The 24,420-nt window shown below is 40.8% G+C and overlaps 2 protein-coding genes across 4 annotated transcripts in view; one reads left to right on the forward strand and one right to left on the reverse strand.

The window, feature by feature from the left end:
* Positions 1-150: 150 nt before the first annotated feature.
* On the reverse strand, positions 151-18,486 carry gpr137bb (G protein-coupled receptor 137Bb). Of its 3 annotated transcripts, none has more exons than XM_049572190.1 (8): positions 18,467-18,486; positions 13,094-13,787; positions 7,700-7,749; positions 7,288-7,510; positions 6,562-6,711; positions 6,103-6,231; positions 5,247-5,368; positions 151-2,893 (listed from the first exon to the last, which is right to left on the reverse strand). In XM_049572190.1, exons 2-8 carry the CDS (start codon positions 13,493-13,495, stop codon positions 2,773-2,775), a joined length of 1,197 nt encoding a protein of 398 aa, XP_049428147.1. In that variant the 5' UTR covers positions 13,496-13,787; positions 18,467-18,486; the 3' UTR covers positions 151-2,772. The 3 variants fall into 3 exon arrangements, with proteins under 3 accessions (XP_049428147.1, XP_049428146.1, XP_049428145.1); XM_049572189.1 differs by having other exon boundaries at positions 13,094-13,820; XM_049572188.1 differs by lacking the exon at positions 18,467-18,486 and having other exon boundaries at positions 13,094-14,214.
* Positions 18,487-21,686: 3,200 nt separating this feature from the next.
* LOC125886151 (nidogen-1-like) overlaps positions 21,687-24,420 on the forward strand; it is a 45,383-nt gene continuing 42,649 nt past the window's right edge. Inside the window, exon 1 of the mRNA XM_049572153.1 lies at positions 21,687-22,342. Within this exon, the coding sequence (XP_049428110.1) occupies positions 22,136-22,342 (207 nt within the window). The 5' untranslated portion in view covers positions 21,687-22,135. The remainder of the gene's footprint in view (positions 22,343-24,420) is intronic.

Here is a 24,420-nt window from a genome sequence, read left to right on the forward strand (position 1 = left end):
GTTTTCTTTCTTTTGCTTTAAGATCTTTATGAATATATATATATATATATATATATAAATATAGTTGCACCATGTTGATGTGTGTACCTGTTGAGTATATTTATTTGAACAGAGGAATAAATATTTCTGGACATCACTGAACTCTACTGCCTGTTTTTTTTTTTTTTATTTAAATAGATAAGACTTAAAGTGTTTACGCGTTTTATTTTCAGATATTTTTCCCCTGCAAGCCTCGTTTATACTCCCGCGAGACACCGCGGTGCAGGTCAAAGGTCAGCGTTCACAGCAGCGCTCGTAAGGAGGCAGGTTGGAGTGGTGGACAGTTCACGAGAAAACAGACTTTCTCCTGGAGTCACGTGTTTGGATCTGTGCGAACTTTGAGTCTTTTTAAGGTACGTCCTAACGCGTTTCCTTTCCTAAACCTAACTTCCCTAACTTTACATTAATCCTATAACTGTATGTTCAGGACGTAACATTATTCATGGGGCGCAAAATTCGAAGGATACCATACGAACTGTTCTATGAGAATACGTCGATAGTGGATGTTAACGTAGTTCTTTGTACCTTACGACTAAATATCGTTACTCTTCCTCAAGATGACGCTTGGAAGATGCTGGATTTTGGTTACTTAACAACACAACTTAAAACCAATAAAATATTTACATCGTTTGTCGTCAGTACTCTACGTTGAAATTTGGTCACCTGACGTCACAACCTTAGTTTAAACAAAATGTCCAGCCTGTTCTCACTCTGAAGTCGTCAAATCCCGCTGTTTTTTCAGTGATGTCAGTGTCAAACGACGCAAAAGGCCAATTTTTTTGGGAGGTATGATACGCTGTTGGGTTGCGTCAGTATGACAATGGCTGGACGGAACCTATTGTATTACGATACGCCACTGATCAGCTGATGGCACCTGTTGCCACGGTACGATGAGTGACAACATAGTATAACGAGCTTGAAAGTGCCTGTAGGGCCGGCAGGAGGGTCCAAAAGACCCTGGACTTTCACCTGGAAGCCCGGTGTTCGCCTTCTGCATGAACATAAAGCCAAACCATGACGTTTGGAGTCATTTTAAGGCACGTTTCATTTTCCTAAACTCAGCCACAGTAATTTTTCATTATTTAGGTAACTATGTAAAGGACGTAACGTCATTCGTGGGGTGCAAATTTCGTAGGATATCATACGACCTGTTGTGCGTGTATTTTTCGTGGGATATCACTGGAAGCGTTCTATGAGAACATGTTGGTTTGTTTTAATGACAGTTTTATTGAAGTGTTACGTTTTGTGCGGACACGTCACAAACACACGAACCACAAACACAACAAAAAGCTCAACAACGAAACACTGCGATCTCAGTGAGACTCTGTACAAAGAACTTACAAAACCCGCGTCTGTTAGAAATATAGACTTTTTTTTCTGAACATCGTTTCAGAAATGTAAACACTGCAAACAAAGCTCATACTAACAAAAATGTAACGATGGGTTCAAATCATGTTTTCCTTCATTGTTTCTATTTGGACAGTCTGACGGATTTGTTAAGTCAAATTAAAACCCAACATTAAATTACTTGTTAATATGTGGATACTTTGAGGTGAACATCAAAACAACACAGAGGTGTTCAGCTGTCTGGTTACTGATATTTACAGGATATCGATTATGTTGAATCAACACAGTGCGTTATTCAGTGTGACAGTTTCGTCTCTTTACAGTCACGAACCTCAAAAAAATGACTCGAGGAGTTTTTCAAGGATTTTTGAGGGCAGAAAATTAAAAGTTAATTTCACTATTTTTCAACCTGGAACCTGATTTAACATTCGAATTGAACGAGATGAAACAGGCTGTCATGGAACCACTCCAGAAACTCAAACTATTCCCATAAGTGACTTAGAAACAAGAACAGGAAAAATACTGAACGTTCACAACCTAGAGTTTAATTTTAAAACTAGACTTAATGAACCTTTATTAACCGGTCTGATTATCTCTTCAGTCTGATATTTGTGTGGTTGCTCGTTTACAAAACGTCTCCAATTATTGATCAAACAACTGCGAGAAATCTTAAAAATCATCTGGAGTCTGTGTGGTAATGATTATTTGAACTATGGCAGATTAATCGAGTAATCCTCGTTGAAAAACTCCCCAAATGATCAAGAAACATTGTCTAAAACATTCATCACGACATCATCTACATACTGTGGGTCTAAAATACATGGATTCTCTCTGAAGCAGGGTTCATACACGGAGTTAGTCTGGATCACTAGTGATCATACGGCAAGAACACCCACTAATTCTGTTTCAGATGTTTTTTGATAATGTCGGTAACTTTGGTTGTTTTAAAGTTTTTTATTTTCCGCTGTGATTTTGAACGTGCAGTGTCGCAGTGCTCCGTTCTGTCATTCGACGCATACTACCAACAGCACCGATGTCAAACAGTAGATCTTCAGATTACTTTTTCCTGACTGCTGACCATCGTAACGTCACGTTGGGAAATATGTCCAACTAAATAGAGCTGCAGAATATTAACATTTACATGGACTATCAACAGAAATCTACTCAGACGTGGTTTTGCCCGAACAAACTTATCTGTACAAAACTATTAAGACCTTGTAAACAACGTGAGTACGACGCGGCCGTGTAGGAACCCTGCTGAACATTCTGATATTTTCTTTAAATTCTCTACAGTGACTCTACAAACGTTTACGTCAGTGATGATAAGAAACACAATAACTGATCGGTGTCAAAGTGCAGAGTGATGCTATACAGTGAGGGGAGGGATTATGGGTAAGGGTGGAGCTCTCCGGTGGTGGCGGTGGCCGTCAGGCGCTGCTCGTCGCTGTTGGTGTGCACAGTGAAGCTGCTGTGGCGGCTGCCCCAGTCGTAGCAGTCGGAGGAAAGACTGTCGGAGAGACAACAGACGGTCAGTCAGTCACTTTGATATTATCACCATTATTATTATAGTAGTAGTTGTAGTATTATTATTATTTATTATTTTATTATCTATTATTTACATTTCTACATTTATTATTTTCACTATATCTATCATTTATTATTATTATTTTTTATATTATTATTATCTAAGTGTTTACTTGTAAGTGAGCAGTGGTGAAAGTTAATAGACTTTGTTGATTGATGTGTTAATAAGCAGACAGCGTTAGCTAGCTAGCACGCTAGCAATAGTTGAACTTCCACATTAAATTATATGTGGACGTGTCCACAACTATTAATCAAGGACAATAAGACAAATCCGTGTTTGACAAATGTGAGTTTTTACTGTTCGTATGATGATCTATTTTTCACCACATAAATAATTGAGTAATTTAAATTAGCTGAACACACACTCCTCTACTGAGCGCTGAGCTTCCTGGAGTCCGTTTCACAAAGCAGGTTTAGTGAAAACTCAGAGTCTGTTAACCCTGAAATGAGGGAAACTCTGAGTTTTCCGTTTCAAAAAGGGAGGTAACTCAAACCAGAGAAAGAGGGGTAGCTCTAGCCTGTTTCAGAGAGAGAGGTAACTTAAGCTCTCGGTCAGTTACCATAGTAACAGACTCTATGAACCTAACCTGGTCGGGACCAGGTTTTTCTCAATGAACCTCCAGTTTCTCTCTGTTTCCGCCCTCTTTCAGAGCCACACACTCCATCTGATTTCCTCATTCATTCAGTCAGCAGGCGAGTTTTGGCGTAGCCTGGTTCTGCCGTCTGACATTTAAAAAATCATTAAGAAAATCAGAGTCAGTATATTAGAAGTCCATCAGGCACAGTAGGTGGCGACTTTTTTCATTAACATGGCATGTCCTTTTGATAACGATCCCGTGGATGAAGGTGCAGCATTACTGCACAGATAGTTAAATATTCGTCGGGAGATGGTTATCAGACCGCGCATAGATGTTCTAGCATTTCCACACAATTATATTTTTGAGCGGTACCGTTTCACGTCACAGTACCATCATCTACATACACAACCTAATCCGTCCTGACATTTGCAACATTACCAATCGTAGTCATGCTCTCACATCCCAGCAGATATTGTGTGTTGCGCTGCGTTTCTTTGCAAATGGAAGTTTTTTGTGCAATGTCGGAGATGCTGAGCACGTGAGTAAGGCAACTGTGTGCAGGGCGGTCAGAAAAGTGTGCTCGTTTTACGGGCATCTGCCTTCTTTCTGTTGGCTGAGTAGAAGTCTGTGTTAGTTTAAATAGGCTTAATTATTTAACAGAACATGATACAGATGAGAAGACATTGATGTGTGTGAAAACAGCATTATGTTGGGGATAAAACCACTGCACAGTCAAACAGCCACTTAATATTTACTTTACAATGTAAAACATGATCAAAATGAGGCACCCCCATGAGATTATGCCGAGGTCTTACCTGTTTGAACAATGTTTTTATATTTCATCCTAAACTGCTGCCAAATACGTTTCTCCCCCGCGGGATTGCACCTAAATGAAATAAATTAATAGGCTACCATTCAAGCAGTTTTCCCCTGTAATATTGTGATTGCAAAGGACTACATTTAAACTTAATCATTGACCTGAGCAGCAATGTTCTCCCACGCCGTCTCCCTCTCTTTTGCAGCTGCAGCAGTGTTGCACTTCTTTTTGAAAACGTGTGCAAACTCGCCGTATGAGCGCATTAAGATTTCTAATTCTAGCGGGGTGAAAAACGTCCAAGTTGCCATGGTGACTCGTCGAATCGGAGCTCCATTGATGCTGGCTTTTTATAGTCATGGTGCACGCGCTTAACTCCAGGTGAAACTACTCCGAGTTGATTAAACTGATTCAAATCAGCTGTTCTGGAACCGGAAACTCAGAGTTTCCTATCTCAGAGTAGATCAGCTCAGAGTTCAGGATTAGACTCAGAGTTTGTTGAACCTGCTTTGTGAAACGGACCCCTGGTTACAGCCTAAATATCCAGATTATTATTAACTGGAGACAAACTTTTTTTCTACTACAAGTAGATCATAAACTCGTGGATATCAAAATGACTCATTGCAATCGGTTGAGAAAAATAAACATTATGGTGCTTTTTACGTTTTATTTGGTGCTCACAGCGACACCACTACTACACAGACCTTTATTTGTCAAAATGTGTAGCCACACCCAGCTAGTGAAAGAGATTGGGCGTTTGATTTAAGTTTTACGGTAATAAAGTAGACAAGAAATATTGTCTAAATATTGTTCATAGCAGCTTTAACAGAACTGAATTCAGAAACAACACTTCGACAGCGACGTGGTGACGTCAGCGTTCGTACCTCGCTGATGCATTCTGGGGAGGAATGCTCCACGCCAGGTCATCGTCACTGTCGTACCGACGAGGGTTGTCAAAGAAATATCCTCTGGAGGAGAGAACGTGGTTTGGGATCCCAACAGTGCTCTGTGGAGACAAAGAATGCAGGCAGAGGTTCAGCTGTTAAAAATCCAAGAATCAACCTCAGTGTTTGAGTCTGGCTTGAAGAGTAGAGGCAAGTTTCACTTTCAGGTTAAATCTATTTTTTTTGGTGGAAATTTACATGTTTGGAAGCAATGAACGTACGACTGGATAAATGAGACTTGGATTTTACTGCACGAGTTGTTTGAGAGTTTTTAAACTGATGTTTTGATATAGTGTTGTTGTTGTTATATTCAAGGGAGCAGCACCCCCTATTGACAAGGGGTTGAATGACACAGTCTGAAACTAATTGACTATTTTACCATAACTCGTGGGTGAAATGGTAAATGGACCTGTACTTGTATAGCACCTTTCAAGTCCTCCAACTACTCAAAGCATTTTTTACACTATGAGTCACATTCACACATACAATAATAATACAGCGGTGGCTGAGGATACCGTACGAGGTGCCACCTGCCACTCAGTTTTTAACACACTCACACACCGATGAACAGCCATTGGGAGCAATTTGGGGTTCAGTGGGTGTTTCTCAAATTCAAGGAAGGATCCTCAAACAGCCAAATTTCAAGAATGCTACGTCATCAAATCCTGCCAAAGGACTGTTCCAATGTCAAGGATCGCAGCTCAGAAGCCGCACCAAACTGCTGATCCATCTCACGCCAAAAAACAAACAGTTGCAAATATTTCAGAGGTCACCTGACCCCACCAGGAGGACTGACCCTTTCCTGAGGTGGCCGGCGGACCCTGAAGAAGAAGACGACCAGTGAGGTGGGCAGCAGCTCCCAGACGAACAGAATCACCCCGAACACGATGTAACCAGCGTCTCCCAGCGACGACCGCAAGTCCGCCTGGAGAAACACAAAGACAGATTCAAGGTACTTACTTACTTCCATTTTCTGCTCCTTTCTCCTTCCTCTCCTTCACTACGTCTTGAAGGCAAATGCTTTTTACTGCACTATACATACTTCTACTTCAGTAAGGTTTTAAGTGCAGAACTTTTACTTGTAGTGGAGTACTTTCACTGTGTGACATTAGTACTTTTACTTTAGTAAAAGTTCTTAATACTTCTTCAAAGGTTAGGAGTAAAAAAGACACTCTTTAAACTCTTGTGCTCTCTTCAGACTGAGATCATGTAAAAGAACCAATGAACACCTGTGGACAATTTAAAGTCACCTCACCTGGTCTGAGACGTTGTACCAGTCGTAGTCGAAGGAGTTGATGGTCTCAATGTCGGTGAGGGCGAGCACTACTAGGTTGTAACAGGCCCGCGATGCATACAGCAACACCACCATGATGCCGATCAGAGTCACCTGACACACCGATGTCCCCTGCACACACAGGTGTTACTCTGTTATTCCTGTTAATACTGTTTTTTTCATTTCAGGCCTCTGTGATGTCATGATATTAATAAAAAGCTCCTCACAGTCACAGAAACCTTGGAATATTTCATTTCATTCATTTCCATAACCGCTTATCCTGTTAAGGGTCAGGGGGGGTCCAAGGGCCTGTCCCAGCTGACACTGGCTGAAAGGAGAGGTGCATCCTGGACAGGTCGCCAAACTATTACAAGGCTGACACATTCACACCTACGACCAATTTAGAGTCACCAATTAACCTGCGTGTCTTTGGACTGTGGGAGGAAACCGCAGAGCACCTGGAGGAAACCCACGCTGACACAGGGAGAACATGCAAACTCTGCACAGAAGGGTTCCCCCACCCCAGGATTTGGACCAAAAATCCTCCTGTTGTGAGGCAACAATGCTAACCACTGCACCACCATGCCACAGCCTGGAATATCCTGGAGGAAAGTATCAGGGACCTTCACTTATGTGGCCCATGTCAGTGAAGCTGATGAAGACCATGAGATAAGGTTGAAAGCTCAGACACAAAGTAAGTCGCTTTACCTTTGACTCCAGGTAGATGTTGGCCAGCGACATCTTGGCGACCTTGTAGAGGCAGACGGACAGCGAGATGGCGCAGAGGACGAAGAGGCTGTCATTGATTGTGACCCTCACCAGGACGATGGTCTTCACATCAGCGACGGTCATTTTGACCAGCAGGGCACAGACCAGATTAACCACCAGGAAGAGAAGACTGACGCCCAAGAAGACCAGGTACAGAGGAAGTCTGGAGGAGGAGAAGAGACAGGGTGAGAGCTGCTCCGCATGAAGTACCAGCTATAACCTTTAACTGCATTTTAAACAGTCCGAGGAAATACAGTTTAACTTCCACGTTCAGTCCGATTCATGAATAAGTTTTGGAGTGTCATCGTGAACTTGAGTTATTCAGTCAGAATGAGTTGGTTGAAGAAGTTACCTGTACTTGAGCAGTGCAGGTGTGTACTTGGACTTCGCCTTAAAGTAAACCTGTGAGGGGAGAAAAAACAGACTCATTACACACTTAACAGCAGGATCTTTTTCTACTTCTGAATCTCATCTCCAGTTTGTTCAGTGATGCAGGTAGATCTGGGTCCAGATGCATAAACTCTATGTACACACAAAAACCATGGGTATCTACAAAGGAAGAGGCTGTGCGCACCTCAGGCATGCTTCAGACTGGGTGGACACACAGTGTTAGTTGAGATAGCTGCAAGTGAGATGATGATAAGAAGGAGATTAAATACTGAGAGCTGGAAAATAATGGGTCTCATTCATGAAACGTGAGCAGAAGGAATTTATGTGTATCTCTGCATTCACCAATATGTTAGTAGCTCCGATCTTTTTCATCAGTACAAACAAAATCTGTACCTGCTTCTGACTGCTCATAGTGCGTCTGTAAATAAGATTTTGCACATAAATGTTGCTTGTCGTTATCAGAAATTACAGCTTTATTTCGTATTGTGCTCTGTTATGTTCACAATACTCTGAAACAAGGAAGTTAAACATGACAAGATCAGAGATACAACACATTTAGTTAAACTAGTCAGTATTAGCAGATTTAAGCTTTAAATTAAGTTACTTAAAATGTGAGAGTTATTTCTGCAGCCCCAAACTGCACGTCATTTTTGTTTAATTTAATTAGCAGAGACGCAATGTGGGAAACGTAAACACTATTTCAAATTGAGGTTTAGTTTAAGAAGACCTGTGGATGTGGGAAAGCAATTTGTCGTTTGTCTCCACTCACACCGGGCAGCTGGTGAATCTGAATCTGTCAGAGGGTTGAAGGGAGATGGTGTGGTTTTACACCAGACTATCTGAGGAGTCATTCCAACACCACTCTACTTGGTCATAAACCAAAGTATTGGAAATGTTGACCTGATGTTGGCACCAGATGAAAAGTCAGAGTTCTTACAGTTCATCCTGAGGGGAACATGAATGATGAACCACATTTTGTGCAAATCCATCAAATAGTTGATGAGACATTTCACTGAAAAACAAAAATGTGGACCTCATGGTGGCATTAGAGGAAGAGTCAGAGGATTACCAAAGTCAGAGGGATTCATCCTCTGGGAACCCACGAATATCTCTAGAAAAGTTCAGAACAATCCATCCAGTATTTTTTGAGATATTTAAGTTTAGACCAACTAAATGTGACACTTTGTGCTTCTCAAAGTCAAAGAAGGATCTTTAAATGGCTGGATGTCAAAGAAGCTACGTCATCTAATCCCGCCACAGGACTGTTCCAATGTCAAGGATCCTTTGAATTTTACCGAAGACCGAGTCTTTCCTTAAGTGAATTTTCAGGCATGAAGTACCCACAATTCTTTGCGCACAGTTTGCTGTAATTGAAGGTCACCAGACTATCACAGGGCTGACACATAGAGACAGACAACCATTCACACTCACATTCACACCTACGGACAATTTAGAGTCACCAATTAACCTGCGTGTCTTTGGACTGTGGGAGGAAGCTGGAGCACCTGGAGGAAACCCACGCTGACACAGGGAGAACATGTGAAGTCTGCAAGGAAGGGCCCCCCCACCCTGGTTTGAACCAGGAACCCTCTAGCTGTGAGGCGACTTTGTATTTTTTCAAATGTAAAACATTTGAAAAAATAAAAAAAGTATTTCTCAACTGATTTCAATGAGTTGTTTTTATATTCATCAGTGTATGAGCTACGTATTACAAAAAAAAATCAAAAACTTGTAACAGAGTATTTTCCACAGTGTTGTATTAGTACTTTTACTGCAGTAAAGGGTCTGATCACTTTGCCTCGCAGCCAACAGTCTGCAGCTCATCTCATCGATTAATCCCTCCTCTCTGACTGAAGGTGCCCTCATTAAGGAAATAAGACACCGTGATGTTTGGTTGGAAAAGAAAACCCCTGCGTCATCTCAGCTCTCGGGAACAAGTGGTGTAAAGCTGCTGCTAAAGAGGTTTTATTCCTCTTCTGTCTCTATTTTCTGGTCTATTTCTGAATCCACCAGCTGCTGCTGAATGGATGAATGGATGAAGAGGAGAGGCAGCTGCTGCACTGATCACCCCAAAAAAAACCGCAGTCAGTCTCTCGTTATACGAGTCGTCTAACAACAGGATGGTCAACGTTGCATCTTCTCTCGTTTGTTGCCATGTAACTGGAAACAAAGAAACTCAAACTGTCTGAGTGACTGCAGGAGCGGCTGCAACTCAGTGGACGAGGGGGTCGGTCATCACTTGTAGGGATTGATTGATTGATTCTCCCCCTGTCCACAAGTCGAAGTGTTTTATCTCTCAATGTGTGGAGGAAAAATTTCAAAATCGTCTGCTAACTGAGGTTAATCTGAGTCTGTTAACATACTTCATGTGGGTTGAAGTTTTACCAACATAACTTTATGTTACGTATGTTACATGACAGCCAACCATGATTCTTTTCCTAAACCTAACGTACATACCTTTTTAATATCTTAAAACCAGTCTACGTAACTTTATGTTAAGTATCTAACATGGCACTGAACTATGATTCTTTTTCTGAACCTAAATTACGTACCTTTACTTGCCTAATGCTAATCTGCGTTACTTTACTTTCCTGAACCTTACCTTTGTAACTTTAAGGTAAATATGTAACATGATGACACCTAACCATGATTCTTTTCCTATACCTAATGTACGCAACTTTAGTTTCCTAAACCTTACCTACGTAACTTTATGCTAAGTATGTAACATGACACCCATCCATGATTCTTTTCCAAAACCTCATCTACGTAACTTTACTTTCCTAAATCTGATCTACATAACTTTACCTTCGGAAACCAAATTTACGTAACCTTACTTTCCTAAACCTAATCTAAGTAACTGTATTTTCCAAAACCCTAATCTAAGTAACTTTACTTTCCACAACCCTAATCTAAGTAACTTTATTTTCCAAAACCCTATTCTACATAACTTTACTTTCTGAAACCAAATTTACGTAACCTTACTTTCCTACACCTAATCTAAGTAACTTTATTTTCCAAAACCCTAATCTACGTAACTTTACTTTCCGAAACCAAATTTACGTAACCTTACTTTCCTAAACCTAATCTAAGTAACTTTATTTTCCGAAACCCTAATCTATGTAACTTTATTTTCCAAAACCCTAATCTAAGTAACTTTACTTTCCAAAACCAAATTTACGTAACCTTACTTTCCTAAACCTAATCTATGTAACTTTATTTTCCGAAACCCTAATCTAAGTAACTTTACTTTCCAAAACCAAATTTATGTAACTTTACTTTCCTAAACGTACACTACTTAACTTTATTTTCCGAAACCCTAATTTATGTAACTTTACTTTCCTAAACGTAACCTACTTAACTTTACTTTCCAAAACCAAATTCATGTAACTTTACTTTCCTAAATCTAACCTTCATAACTTGAAGATAAGTACTTAAAACGACATCGTCCAACTAGGATTCTTTTCCTGAACTTAACCTATGTAAGTTTATGTTAAGAACATAATATGAAGACGACCAACCATGATTCTTTTCTTAAACTTAACCTACTTAACTAACCTTTGTAACTTTATGTTGAGTAAATAATGCGCTGATGCCCAACCACGATTCTGTTCCTAAAGATTATCTAGTAGACTACGACTTGTAGAAACAACATTGCCTTTAGGTTTCACACAAGACACAAACTGTGGTCTCTTGGATTAAAGTCTTGTTTTGTTAGACACGTCCCTCCAACCCCTCCCCCCTACACAGACTTTCATGCTCTTTATACTACGTCAGTTGTCAGCATCAAGTGTTGTTGCAGATGGATTTCCGTTGGAGTTGGTTTAAAGTCTGGTGGGTCTCATGAAGACACTAAAAGGAGCCTTTAGTGTCAATTTGGCGTGACAAAGCGAGGGTATTTGATGAGCTGGGGATAAGAACGGACTGGTCAACATTGCTGACAGTGATGTTTAGTGTAATGATGGTGTGTTCTCGTAGCACAGTTTCATAATTAGCTGCTGTGACACACCAAAGCGACGTTTCATCAAGGCCTTTATGTGGCTTCTTGTTAATTGCCTGAACCCTGAATTTTCCTTTAAATTTACCTTTAAAAAGCATTAAGGTAAAAATAATACACATTCTGTATCTTTTACATTCAAACCTGAGACTGCTTCATGGCACTTCATCTCATCCAGGCCTCTCACTTCTCTGTGGTCTTGTTTCTGTAGCTATTTTTTATGGGTGTAACTACGTAGCTCCTTCCGCAGGATGATGTCTCTGCTCTTAATCCCACCTACCAGCATAATTGACTTTTTTCCCCAGTTGCTGGAAATAATCGTCAATGAGCACATGACCATTTTTGCATCACTGAACAAATCAGAGGTCTGAAACCAGGCTGGCATGACTGGTTTTTTCATCATTGGAGAAGCATTCCCCTAAATTTCACCCTGACTTATTCATCATTTTTGGAGACTTTAATATCAGGATTAGAATTATGATTACGTTTTGGGGGGGTGGAACAACACTCTGCTGCAAGACTCAAGCTCATATTGATGGACACAGTGATTGATTTAGCAGCGTTTAAGAGGTTGAGGAGTCACTAAGGCTGCTGTCAGCCCTAGAGTGGTCTCCTCTGGTCTGAATCAGGGACTCATGTTGTTCCAAAGTTGTATAATTGCCTAGAGTTGGTTGGTGTTCTCACGGCAGCATTTACAAGAGGACCAGATCAAATGCCTTGTGTGAGAAAGCTGCTCTTGATTGGTCAGAATTTCCATGTGGGAAAAATCCAGGAAGTAAAGCAAACGTTGAAGAAGAGTACACTTGCAAGATAAATGTGACACTTTCTAATGTCACGATGGAGGGACAACTACGCAGGTTGATTTTAGCGCTGCTCATCGTGGACTATATTGCTGTCACTGTTCATTTTAGTCAAAGCATACAGTTTGAAAACGAGGCGCAGCTCCAACTAGAAAACAATGTTTTGATGCATTGGATGTGCTGAATGTGCATATTAAGGCAGTACAGGAGGAGGTGCACATTAATAACAATTAATGCACAAACAACCCGCACTGAGGGGTGAAATGAACTTGAGTTCGATTGAACCGAACCAAACAGGGCAGGTGTGAAAGCAGTCTTAAAGAGCAGGGTTTCACTGCCCTCCCTGGCTGGACTGCTGCATCTCTGGTGGGTGTGGTCAGAGGTGTGCTCTGTTGCACCTGTAACCACACCCACCCGTGATGTCACAGTGTACTGACACACCCTGAAGTACACTTCTACGTCACTGCAGCAAAGAGAGAAGTTAAAGCACTGAAGCTGCTGATAGGTTCTCTTCATGCTACCGGCCTCTGCTCCACCAGTACCAGCAGCAGTGCCCCCTCACCTGTGCGCAGTAGAGGTTCATGAGGCTGAGCGTGAAGAACTGCAGGCAGACGGGGAAGCAGTAGAGCAGCCAGAAGGCGAATGGTCCGAGTGCGTTGGCGGTCACACAGTCTCTGAAGTAGAAGGAGAAGAGGAGGGCGCGCAGGGCGGCCCACAGCAGACACAGGAACAGGAAGGCCGTCTGGTAGCTGAAGCGCTTGTGTCGGTACCGAAGCACCAGCCACAGCTGGGCGTAGACGAAGGCGAACAGCAGCGAGTAGAAGATGGTGTAGGCGATGGTCAGACCCAGCTTCACGTAGGGGGGGATGGCCGGCGTGATGGTGGGAGGAGGAGGGAGGTAGGAGCCGTTACCGGCATGCTGCTGCTCCTGCACCGGGCTCCCCTCCATGGCCTCCCCATTCATCCCCCCTGTGTTCCCCAGGAGTGGGAGGGAGGGCGGGTTAGAGACGGAGCCTCTGCTGTCCGGGTGAAGAAGAAGAAGAAGAAACGTGTCTGAGCTTGTTAGACAGATCCTTCACATCCATCCACTCTCCTCCAGACACACCGTCTGACTCACAGAGAGGAGGAGGAGGAGGAGGAGGAGGAGGAGAGACACCGCCCCTCTTTTTGCCGGTGCCTGGTCGAGAGACATTGGTGGCTGTCGGTCACATGATCACACTCCCCAGCAGGCGATTGGCTGAACAGGAGGAGGGATGCTGCAGAGAGGAGAGGAAGGTGGAGAGATGGATCTGGAAGGAGAGAGAGGTAAACTGGGATCTGTGGTCCCACACACACACACACACACTGTGTCACAGCAGCATCACACGGGCGGCTTCGACTGATACTGGTTTTTAACGGCGAGTATCAGACAGATACTGGTGGATACAGATGAAGGTGTTTTGTGGCAGCAGTTTCTGACTGATGAGATTATTTAGCTGTGGTTTTTTTTTTAGGAAATAGTGTGTTCATTATTATTTTCTTTTTTCTTCATACAAATAAATGAATGAGCGAATGAACTAATGAACAACCATGAATGAATAACAGGATGAATGAATGAAGTAATAAATAAATGGAGAGATGGATAACAGAAAAATTATTAAATGAATAAAAATGAATAAGTGAATAACTAATAAACGTTTGAATAAAGGTGGTTATGATGATTCTGAGTTTTTATTGACTGAATGAAACAAATTAATAACTGGATGTTTGGATGGATGAATTAAGAAATTACTTAATTAACAAAGGGAATTTGTTTTCTGTAACACAGCTTGAAATGAACTGCGATAATCCTCTGATTGCAACAATGACATTCAAATTAAAGAAATTTGGGGAAAAATGTCCCTGCCAAAAATGTTAAATATTCTTGTCAGAAATGCTGAAAAGCCCATTTTCAATAATGCTAAAATGCTAAAGTTTTTTAAAGTCAAAGCTGCTGACAGGTCCCTGTCCAGAGTGCTGAAATGTCAAAAATGTTGAAATGTCCCTGTAAAAATTCTGATATAACCCTGTTAAAAACGCATCCCTGTCAAAAATTTTGATGATAATTATGCACAAATGTCACAAGTAGAGTTGTACCGATACCGATTCCAGTATCGGAAATGCCTCCGATACTGCCTAAAATGCGGTATTGAGTATCGGCGAGTACAGCCTATGACCAATCCGATACCACATCATGCCTCACGTCATTGCGCATATGCACGCTACAGGCAAACAAAACGGAAATGGAGCGGAGTTTAGAAAGCATTCTACTGTAGCCTTTAAAATGTCTTTTTTACCAAATTGTGTGGCTGCACTTTAACCTGTGTCTTGATCTGTGTCAACACTGGATAATAATAACAAAAAGAAGTTTTATGGCATTCATTCTACTATTATGTATTTATTTCTTAATATTTTACATAGAGTTTTAGGAGTTGAGACATACAACAATTCATATCCCATCCATTTTTTTTTACGCACTGGTATCAGATCGGAACTCGGTATCGGCAGATACCTAACGTTCAGGGATCAGAATCGGTATCAGGAAGGAAAAAGTGGTATCAGTACTTCTCTAGTCATAAATGCTGAAATGTCCCAGTCAAACTGTTAAAATATCAATGATAAAAATGCTGAATTGTCAACAATCCTGAAATGTCCCCCTCCAAACTTTAGAAATGTCCCTGTTAAACATGCTGAAATGCATCTGAGCCCCAGTCTTTAAATTTAAAAATTACCCGCAAACTTTCTTTATGGTAACAATATGAAGATTCAGATCTCTGGACATGAATTTACATACATGCAGACGACCATGATAATGTTGAGCAGTTTTGTAGTAAATATAGATGCATCATCATCACCATCATTGTCTCCATCCTGTCAGACTGTATGAATGAACCATCAGTATCGACCCTGATATCAGTCGAACCCTAATATAGACCTCCTCCTCCTCCTCCTCCTCCTCTCTGCAGTTCTTCTTCTCTGCTTTTACATAACAGGAGGTTGTTAGATAATAGAGGATGCTGTGCAGCTCCTCAACACGCTGACGACAGATACACGCTCCATTTTTATCCAGCGCTCTGCTTCTATTTATTCCCTCCATACTGTGAGATGACGTCGGTTTGAATCAGATAGTGAAAGCATTTTAGATTTTGTCATCATGACGATCATTTATAACACCTCTTACTACAGCTTTTAATATGGCCTCTGCAGCCATGTTTTAACATGTCCTAAGATTATATACAGTACTCCTTTATATAGTGTGTTACATTAATTTCTTTATAGGAAATGAAATGACAATAGTAATCAAATTATTTTGTGCCACATTAAATTATGTTATCATATTGTAAAGGCTGTGTAGTTGATGCAGGTTATAGTTTGTATGTGGCCTTCACATTCTGTTATGTAAGGGTAAGTTGTATTGGAAGGTAACTAAGTACATTTACTCAAGTACTGTACTTGAGTTCAGTATTTTTCAACCTGGATCCCATTTTCCCATGTTTTTGTGTCTAAGTGACTAATGGGAACAACAATTTTTGAAATGTATCCGATGCTGATCCTGCAGCTGGCAGTGGTGAAACAGGCTGCAGTGTAACCTCTCAGGGCATTTGTGAAATGTCAATTTACATTGACTGAAAGTGTTTGTTTTTGTCACTGACAGGTTCAGATTGTTATTTTAAGTGTCTGACACAGTATGGAAAGGATCCCTACAGAGATAGACCTTTATGATAAAGAGTAAGATCCTTTTTGTTGAACCAGATACAGCCCCGAAATCACCATCACCAAACCCACCAGACCCCATTTAAATAATCAGTGATTTTAGCATGTGTAGAGGCAGCTTGTTTTCACATCTACTTGTGTTAATTCAACAGTTTATTTCAACCAAACCAGAGTTGGTGTTTGTTGGAACAGTATAAAGATGTACCAAGATGCTTTTGTGAGTTTTATTTTGTTTCTCCCGACTATAAATGAAGTGTGTTTTACAGTGATAAAATTACTGTTTATTTAAATGGAGTCTGGTGTGTTTGGCGATGGCGATTTTGGGGCTGTTCCTGGTTAAACAAAAAGGATATTACTCTTTAACAAATGTCTATCTCTGTAGGGATCATTTCCTAAATGTTGTCAGAGAGTTAAAATAACAATCCGTCAGTGGCAAAAACCCTTTAAGTGGACATAAACTGACGGTGTGAACATGTTACAGTAACGTTAGCCTTACAATGTTTGACCAGACCTCTGGAAACAGTTGACCTGGTAGGTAAAACATATTAGCTAAAGTTAGCTATAGGAATGGTTGATCTAGTAGGTAGTAAAATGTAACCAAAGTTAGCAAACATCAGCAAGTAACGTTAACCAGACAGTGTTTCATCAGATCTCTGGAACAGTTGACTTAGTAGGTAGAAAATATTAGCCAGAATTAGCTTATGTTCGATGGTAACGTTAACGGGATAGTTGACCTAGTAGGTAGCAAAAAGTGGCTTACATTTGCTAACGTCAGCTAGTGATGTTAGCCCCACAGTGTTTCACCATACCTCTGGGAACAGTTGACTTAGTAGGTAGAGAATATTAGTTAAACTAGCTAATATAAGCTGTTAACATTAGCCTGACAGTGTTTCATCAGCACTCTGAATGAGTGAGCTAGTAGGTAGAAAATATTAACTAAACTTAGCTGACATTAGATGGTAATGTCAGCTAATGGAACATTTGAGCTAGTAGGTAGAAAATATTAACTAAACTTAGCTGACATTAGATGGTAATGTCAGCTAATGGAACATTTGAGCTAGTAGGTAGAAAATATTAACTAAACTTAGCTGACATTAGATGGTAATGTCAGCTAATGGAACATTTGAGCTAGTAGGTAGAAAATAGTGGCTAAAGTTAGCTAATGTTGGATGGTAATGTTAGCTAATGCAACATTTGAGAAATGATTAGCTAAAGTTAGGTTACGTTATCAAAGAAAAGACAAAGGAAGGAGGGCAGTGGCGTTCAGAAAGGTAAAAAATGTTAAAAACTGCAGGTGCTCTTTGGTCCTCTGCAAGGAAGCATAATGAGGAAGAAGAAGAAAAGGCGGTCCAAGGCACTCTGGCAATTAAATAGCTTTATTAAACAGGCTAGTTTAAACAGATAAAAATTGCCAACACGTTTCGGCCTGAGTCGGCCTTCGTCAGGGCAAATTTATTAGGTTGTAATGTTTGCTATCGGAACATTTGAGCTAGTAGGTAGAAAATATTAAATAAAGTTAGCTGATGTTAGATGGTAGTGTTAGCAAACTGAACATTTGAGCTAGTAGGTAGAAATAAAGTAGCTAAAGTTAGCTAACGTCAGCTGGTAGCGTTAACCTGACAGCGTTTCATCAGACCTCTGGGAACAGTTGACCTAGTAGGAAGAAATTCTTATCTTAAGTTTGCTGACGTTAGATGGTAATGTTAGCTAATGCAACATTTGAGAAATGATTAGCTAAAGTTATGTTAGGTTGTAATGTTTGCTATTGGAACATTTGAGCTAGTAGGTAGAAAATATTAAAGTTAGCTGATGTTAGATGATAATGTTAGCAAACTGAACATTTGAGCTAGTAGGTAGAAAGTTAGCTAACGTCAGCTGGTAGCATTAGCCTGACAGCGTTTCACCAGACCTCTGGGAACAGTTGACCAAGTAGGAAGAAATTATTATCTAAAGTTGGCTAATGTTAGTTAATGTGACATTAACAGCGCTTTCGTGGAATATTTCATTAGCAACAATTCATTATTTTATCTACAACCATGTTCACCTCATCCTAAGGACAGAGGGATGTCGTATGCTGTAAAGCCCTGTGAGGCAAATTGTGATTTGTGATATTGGGCTTTATAAATAAAATTGAATTGAATTGAATTGAACTTACTTTGTCACAATAAGGAAAATTCATTGGGGAAAAAAAGGCGTTACCTACTTTCTGCACTGTTTGTCGTTATGCCTTTACTCCACTGGGCCTGACTTGTAACTGAGAAAGAAACTAAAACATGACCAGCAGATGGCAGCAAACATAAAGAACGCATAGATTTAAGTTTTTAATGATCTAAATATATATTATGTAAATATACTACTTAAAATAAAAATAAAAATGCAGTTTATTATTTTCTTAACTCTATTCAACAGTTCTAGTTATATTTCATTTCCCCTGTAATCCCGTCTGAATCCAGCCCTCTGCTGGGATCAGGTAATCCTGATATTTTGGGTCAAAGTAATCCTGATTCTAAAACAAACTGGAGGTTTGACCGGATAAAAAACTGGATTGGATTATCTGATTTTTTCTGATCACGTAATCCTGTTTTTTGAACAATTGGATTTCAGGATATGATCCTATCTGATTGGATTAATCCTGCTGGATTACTTTTGAACAAATGGGCCCTGGATGTATTTGTGTAGTGAGACTTTGTGTCCACCAGCTGGCGACAGCATCTAACTCTAAGAAAACCTGATGAACCTCGTTGTCTTCTCAGACCAGTTGTTCAAAACATTTAAACACAGTGACATAAGGAGTACATCCCGTTCCACGTACAAGTATGAAGATGGTATTTACCCAAAATAATCTAAAGAGTAACAGAATCTGAGATGCCTGCATCCAGGTTTACCATAAAATAAACTGTATCACTGTAACTAAATGACGGTGTCTTATCCATTTTTAGTGACAACCAGCATATCAGATTAAAACATGAAAAAAAAACAGAAGGTTAATGGTTTCGTCTTCGGAGGAACAAAAGGTGTAAGGATCTACTTAAAATTTAAATCTTTTGTGATGAAAATCTTCCACAAGACATAAAGTATAAAAACTTCAAGAACAAGACTTCCGCTCTGACTTTTGGACCAAAATAAAAGGCTACACTTCTACAGATGACAGAGACTTAAAACATGAGGCAAAGAATACAAATACGCATCAAATGTTATTTGTGATGTTAACAGTTGTAATGAAAACAGAAAACAAAATAATACAATCACAGTTACAGCTGGAGAACAAAATGCACTCTTGACGTTTCTTTTCCTAAAACTATAGTTAGTGTTGTACATTTGCTCAAGTACTGCACCTAAGAACAATTTTTAAGGGAACTGTGTTTGAGTATTTAGTACAGTATGTGATGCCTGTACTTCACTACATCTCATGGGGAAATATGGTACTTTTTTTAAAGGCTGTAGATACTTAAAAGATTCAGATTAATAATACAAACTATAAATCAACCAGTAAATTATGATGTACTGGATATTAAATTATTATGGATTAAACCACTCAGCTGTATATCAGGTATTTAAAATGAGCTCCACCATCGACAGTTGCAACATTAACACAGGAATGCATCAATTATTAAAATCCATGTTACTTTGAAAGGAGATATTTTGCATGAAATACTTCACTTACACACAATCTCTTGCTTTTATTTTGAAGGCAGGGCTTTTATTTGTAAGGGGCTGTTCCTTACTTATCACTCCCTGAGTTAAAAATGCACGACCCTCCCTCCACCAAAAATTATCTATTAGATTTTTAAAACCTTACCCTTTGAAAAAGGTTAAAAGTGAAAAATTGAAGACAAAATCCTGGAGTGTAAAAAGGCTTCGTTTAATCTTAAATCCAATCAGGTTGAAAAAGTATTTCCTGTTGTAGGGATGAATAAGGTTATGTGTATTAAGGGTTATCATGTCCACCTCATCAGAAACTGGGGAGGGATTAAGAGGAATATTGGATTTCTCTGCAACGCTAACTTTTTAGCACATTAGCTAACGTTAGCTTCCATAGCAAAACAAACAAGTGTGGTCCTCCTTTGTAAGATTGGCTTCCTGTGACATCATCCATCCACTGAGTGAGAGCATACGGGTCGGCCAGTCTGGTCCCGTTGGTCAGTGTTTACTTATTCAAGTAACACTGGCGGTCCCGGAGAGTGAGTGACCTGACATGGTGCGTTGGTAAATTCAGTCTGACGCTCTACACTAAAATGAGAGCCCTGTTGGTGGAAGAAACGCAGCGTTATATTTCTACATGAATGAACCAACGGTTAAGTTAATCACACATTCACTTCGCTTGGCGCTCTGCTGCTCCGTCTGCACAGACAGAGTGTCCAGAGTGCGCTCTGCCACTCTGCGAGTGCGCTGCTCTGTCTCCACAGACAATAGCCCCTTTTACACTGCCAGATTTTTGGCGAATGTTGGGCCGTTTTGCCAGCAAGCTGCGAGCGTTTAGACACGCAGAGCCGGATTGGCGAGTTGATCCGAAGTCCCCCAATTTTCCGCCTTGTAGGGTAGACATATTGGCAGAACCTTTATGGTGTAAAAAGAACGAGGCAGCCTTCCGCAACGGCAGGGGCTGTTGATGACTTGTGGGAGGAGCTGTTGATGACGCCGCACGTGCGACCCACAGGCGGTGGATAAACAGGAAACAGCTGATAGCAGGAATTAGCGAGCAGCTAGTAGCAAGAGGGAAACACAAACCTGACAGACACTGTAAAGATGAGCAACTGGGGAGACAAGGAATTGCGCACCCTCCTTGTCCTCGCAAACGAAGAGGCCCTTAACCGTCAGATGACAGGGACGGTGAAGAACGGGCCGACTTATGAGAGAATCGCCGAAGGACTGACCAGCCGCGGCTTCCCTCCCACGTCACGCGCTGAGCTACACGTTTTGTTACTTGCTCACGGCCGCCATTGCCCCGAAAAAGGCACATTCTGTATAAAGAAAAGTAGGTAGGCAGCATTTTGCTGCACTCCCCGATTTTGTTTTTATACTGCCAATGCTGAAAGAAGACTGATTGGGGCTAAAGTGTCCAGAGTGCGCTCTGCCACTCTGAGAGTGCGGTACTCTGGATAACCCAACGGTACATTCAGACAGAGCTCCGAATTTATGAACGGTCCAGTTTGTGTCAGAGTGCGCTCCCACACTCCCACAGAATGAGTGTTTCTGTACGCACCACTCACATCATCTTCCTCCATCGTCTAAAAAAAAAAAGACAGCACAACTTGCTAACTAGCGCTAGCTAATGTCTGTGGAGAACTGTTTTGCCTCCAGCTAAGCCCTGCCCACCAAAAAAACGCACATTGTTTTCTAACGGTAATTTTAAGAGTATGTAAGTTATACAACCATTTATATTTGTATCCCCTCCCCTGAGCCAAAATAAAAAACAAGTTCCTCCTCAGTGCTCAAAAAATTATTTGACATGCCTCCCCCTTTTTTGCACCACCCGCTCCCCTCTCATAAATAACGAACAGTCCCTAAGTGTTTCACATTTTACAAAGTAAGTGATCAGAATACGTCTTTATTTCCCTGCTGACTGCAGACCTGGCAACAACTATATAAGGTTTATAACTCGAGCTTCAAAGCTACCTAAGTTATGAAAGTCAGTGTTATTTTGAAAAAAGTTGACCGGAAGTCGTGGTGGTTACTCAAACGCCCCCCGGGCAGTTACTCCCGCTGTTCTCCATCCATTCATCCCTCCCCCCGCCTCTCTGTACCCTCAGTTCGCCGCTGTGCGCCGCTGAATCGGCTGTTCGTGTCGCCCGCTGCCCCTCACCTCCTCCCCGGCTGTCCTGAGTGCTGAACACCGCTGGTCTGACGGTGTCTGTGGAGCATTACGGAGAAGATGAGTCCCCGGTCCCGGAGCTGGTTGTGGGTCTGGTCGTGCTTGCTGAGCCTGGGTGTCCTGACCCGGGCTCTGGACCTGGAGGAGCTGTTCGAGTTCGGAGGAGAAGCCGGAGACGAGCAGCTGCTGCCCGGCTCGGACTCCACCGCCGAGCTGGCTCTCAACGGATCTCTGTTCTTCTTCGGCGACACCTTCGACAAAGTTTACGTGAGTTTAACCTCCAGCCGGCGTTTAATGAAAAAGAAAATCAGATTTCACCATGAAGTTCATTCATCAAAGTTTAACCAGAGCTCAGGAGTCAGTGGAAAGTGCAGCAGGAGATCCAGTGAAACTCAGACCTGGTTTCAGCTGTAAAATCACTCCTTACATTTAAAGTTTACAAACTCCAGTAAAAGTCTAAATAACTGAAGTGTTCCGCCAGAGATTCATCAAGTTTGTAAAATCAGATCCAGCGCAAATAAACCAACATTTTAGGAATAAAATAAAATAAAAATCGAACTTAAAATGACTGAAATTCAACTAAGATTCGCAATTAATTTATAACTATAACTTTTTCTCAGTAAATCATCCACACTATGACATATTCAAAAATAACAAGCAGACAAATGTCTGTCAGAAGCTTCAGTTCAGACTGATCTTAAAATGGACCTAAAGTTAGAGGCGGAAATCACCAGAGGCCCCACAGTATATTATTTTCACAATATTTAAGTCACCATATGATTGACAATATGCTGAGAATCGCGACGCATTACACGTTATTACTTTATATCTCGACCCCAAAGTATCTCCCCTAAAGGAAATCTTCAACATCTGTTTTATCTAATAAAAAATAAGATTTTCAGTCTGTTTATTGAACTCCAACCATTTTTATTGCTGCAAAATACATCTAGAAAAACAACTGATTTTTTAATTCTAATAAAAGCTACTAAAATTTGTATTTGCAATACTTATGATATAAATAAATAAACAATCAATACTATGCTGTATTGTTTTTCTCCACTAAAATACTTTTATATATTTATAGAAATATATATTTATTTGTTTGTGACTCAACATAAATGAATAAAGCAGATATTTGTTATTTTTATGTGATAACTAACATGACGACTCACTCATTAAACTAAATCTATACATATTTAAACCGTCTCATATGAAGGTTGAAAAAATAACGTTACTCAGTTTCTGTTTCTCTTAATTTCTTTAAATTAGCAAATATTCAAAGGACCTTTGGTGTTAAACATAAAACACACGTTACATAAATGATCATGTTTATTTGGATTGTTTTTAAGCTTATTATGAGGGTTTGTATTTGGTTAGTTTATGAATCTGTCTCGTCTTCATCCTCATCATTCTTCACTCTCACATTGTAAAGTGATTATATTGAATTATTCACTATTGATCCCGGTGGGTTGTTTACACTTGATGATAAAGTTTTCTGTTCAATCAGCGAGAGACACCTCAGCTCAAACTTCAGATCCTCTCTGAGTTTCACATTTTTTTCACAATGACATCAAAAAACGCTCTTCGTCTCGTCTGATCTTCAGCGTTAACTGATTCATCCTCAGCAGCGTTCGGTGCTTCAGCTGATGTCATGTTTTGGTTCACTCACTTGAACGACACTAACGTCTGTCAGGACTCCGACTCCAGCTCAGTCTTTCACTGCACACTTTGGATTTTAAAGGGATAGTTCAGATTTTTGGAAGTGGGGTTGTATGAGGTACTCATCCATAGTCAGAAGGCCTTTTTACATGTAGATGGCGCTACAGAGTCCCTGCTTTATGCCTCCTTTGCATTTTTACACAGAACCAAACGACGACGGCGTCATTCCCCCCTAGTGTGTGATTTTAGACAGTATGTCTGTACCCTGGAAATCCCAAGTTCTGGTGAGAGCACAATTTGAATTTGCTCAGCGGGTCACTCTGACAGTCAGTAATGATGCTCATTACCCATGCCGTTGTAGCTGAGCTGCACCAATCACATCACACCACAGCGCTGCGACGACGAAGTCCGGAATCAGTCAGTAAACATTGCAAGATGGCTACGGATGAACACCAATTGTTTGAAACAGCTTTGGCCGCTACAATGAACGAGTTAGACTTGGCCTTTTCTCTAAAAGAGGAACAGAAGACGGCGCTCGAGTCTTTCCTTTGCAAGAAGGACGTTTTTGCTGTTTTGCTGACCGGATACGGCAAGAGTCTAATCTGCCAGTTAGCTCCGCTGGTAGCTAAGCTCTGCATACATCACCCCGTGTATTGTTCTGATTGGTCGTAGTGTTATCCAGTTGC

Source organism: Epinephelus fuscoguttatus, linkage group LG3 (genome assembly GCF_011397635.1).
Source record: "Epinephelus fuscoguttatus linkage group LG3, E.fuscoguttatus.final_Chr_v1".
Taxonomy (NCBI): Eukaryota; Metazoa; Chordata; class Actinopteri; order Perciformes; family Serranidae; genus Epinephelus; species Epinephelus fuscoguttatus.

What these genes read in the sequence shown, in the direction of transcription:
- gpr137bb (XM_049572190.1), bottom strand. Translation starts at nt 13,495, where the DNA reads ATGAATGGGGAGGCCATGGAGGGGAGCCCGGTGCAGGAGCAGCAGCAT. An exon ending in ACATCTACCTGGAGTCAAAG is followed by an intron (nt 6,712 to 7,287) that starts GTAAAGCGACTT and finishes CTGTGTGTGCAG; the next exon opens with GGGACATCGGTGTGTCAGGT. An exon ending in CCCCAGAATGCATCAGCGAG is followed by an intron (nt 2,894 to 5,246) that starts GTACGAACGCTG and finishes TCTCTCCGACAG; the next exon opens with TCTTTCCTCCGACTGCTACG.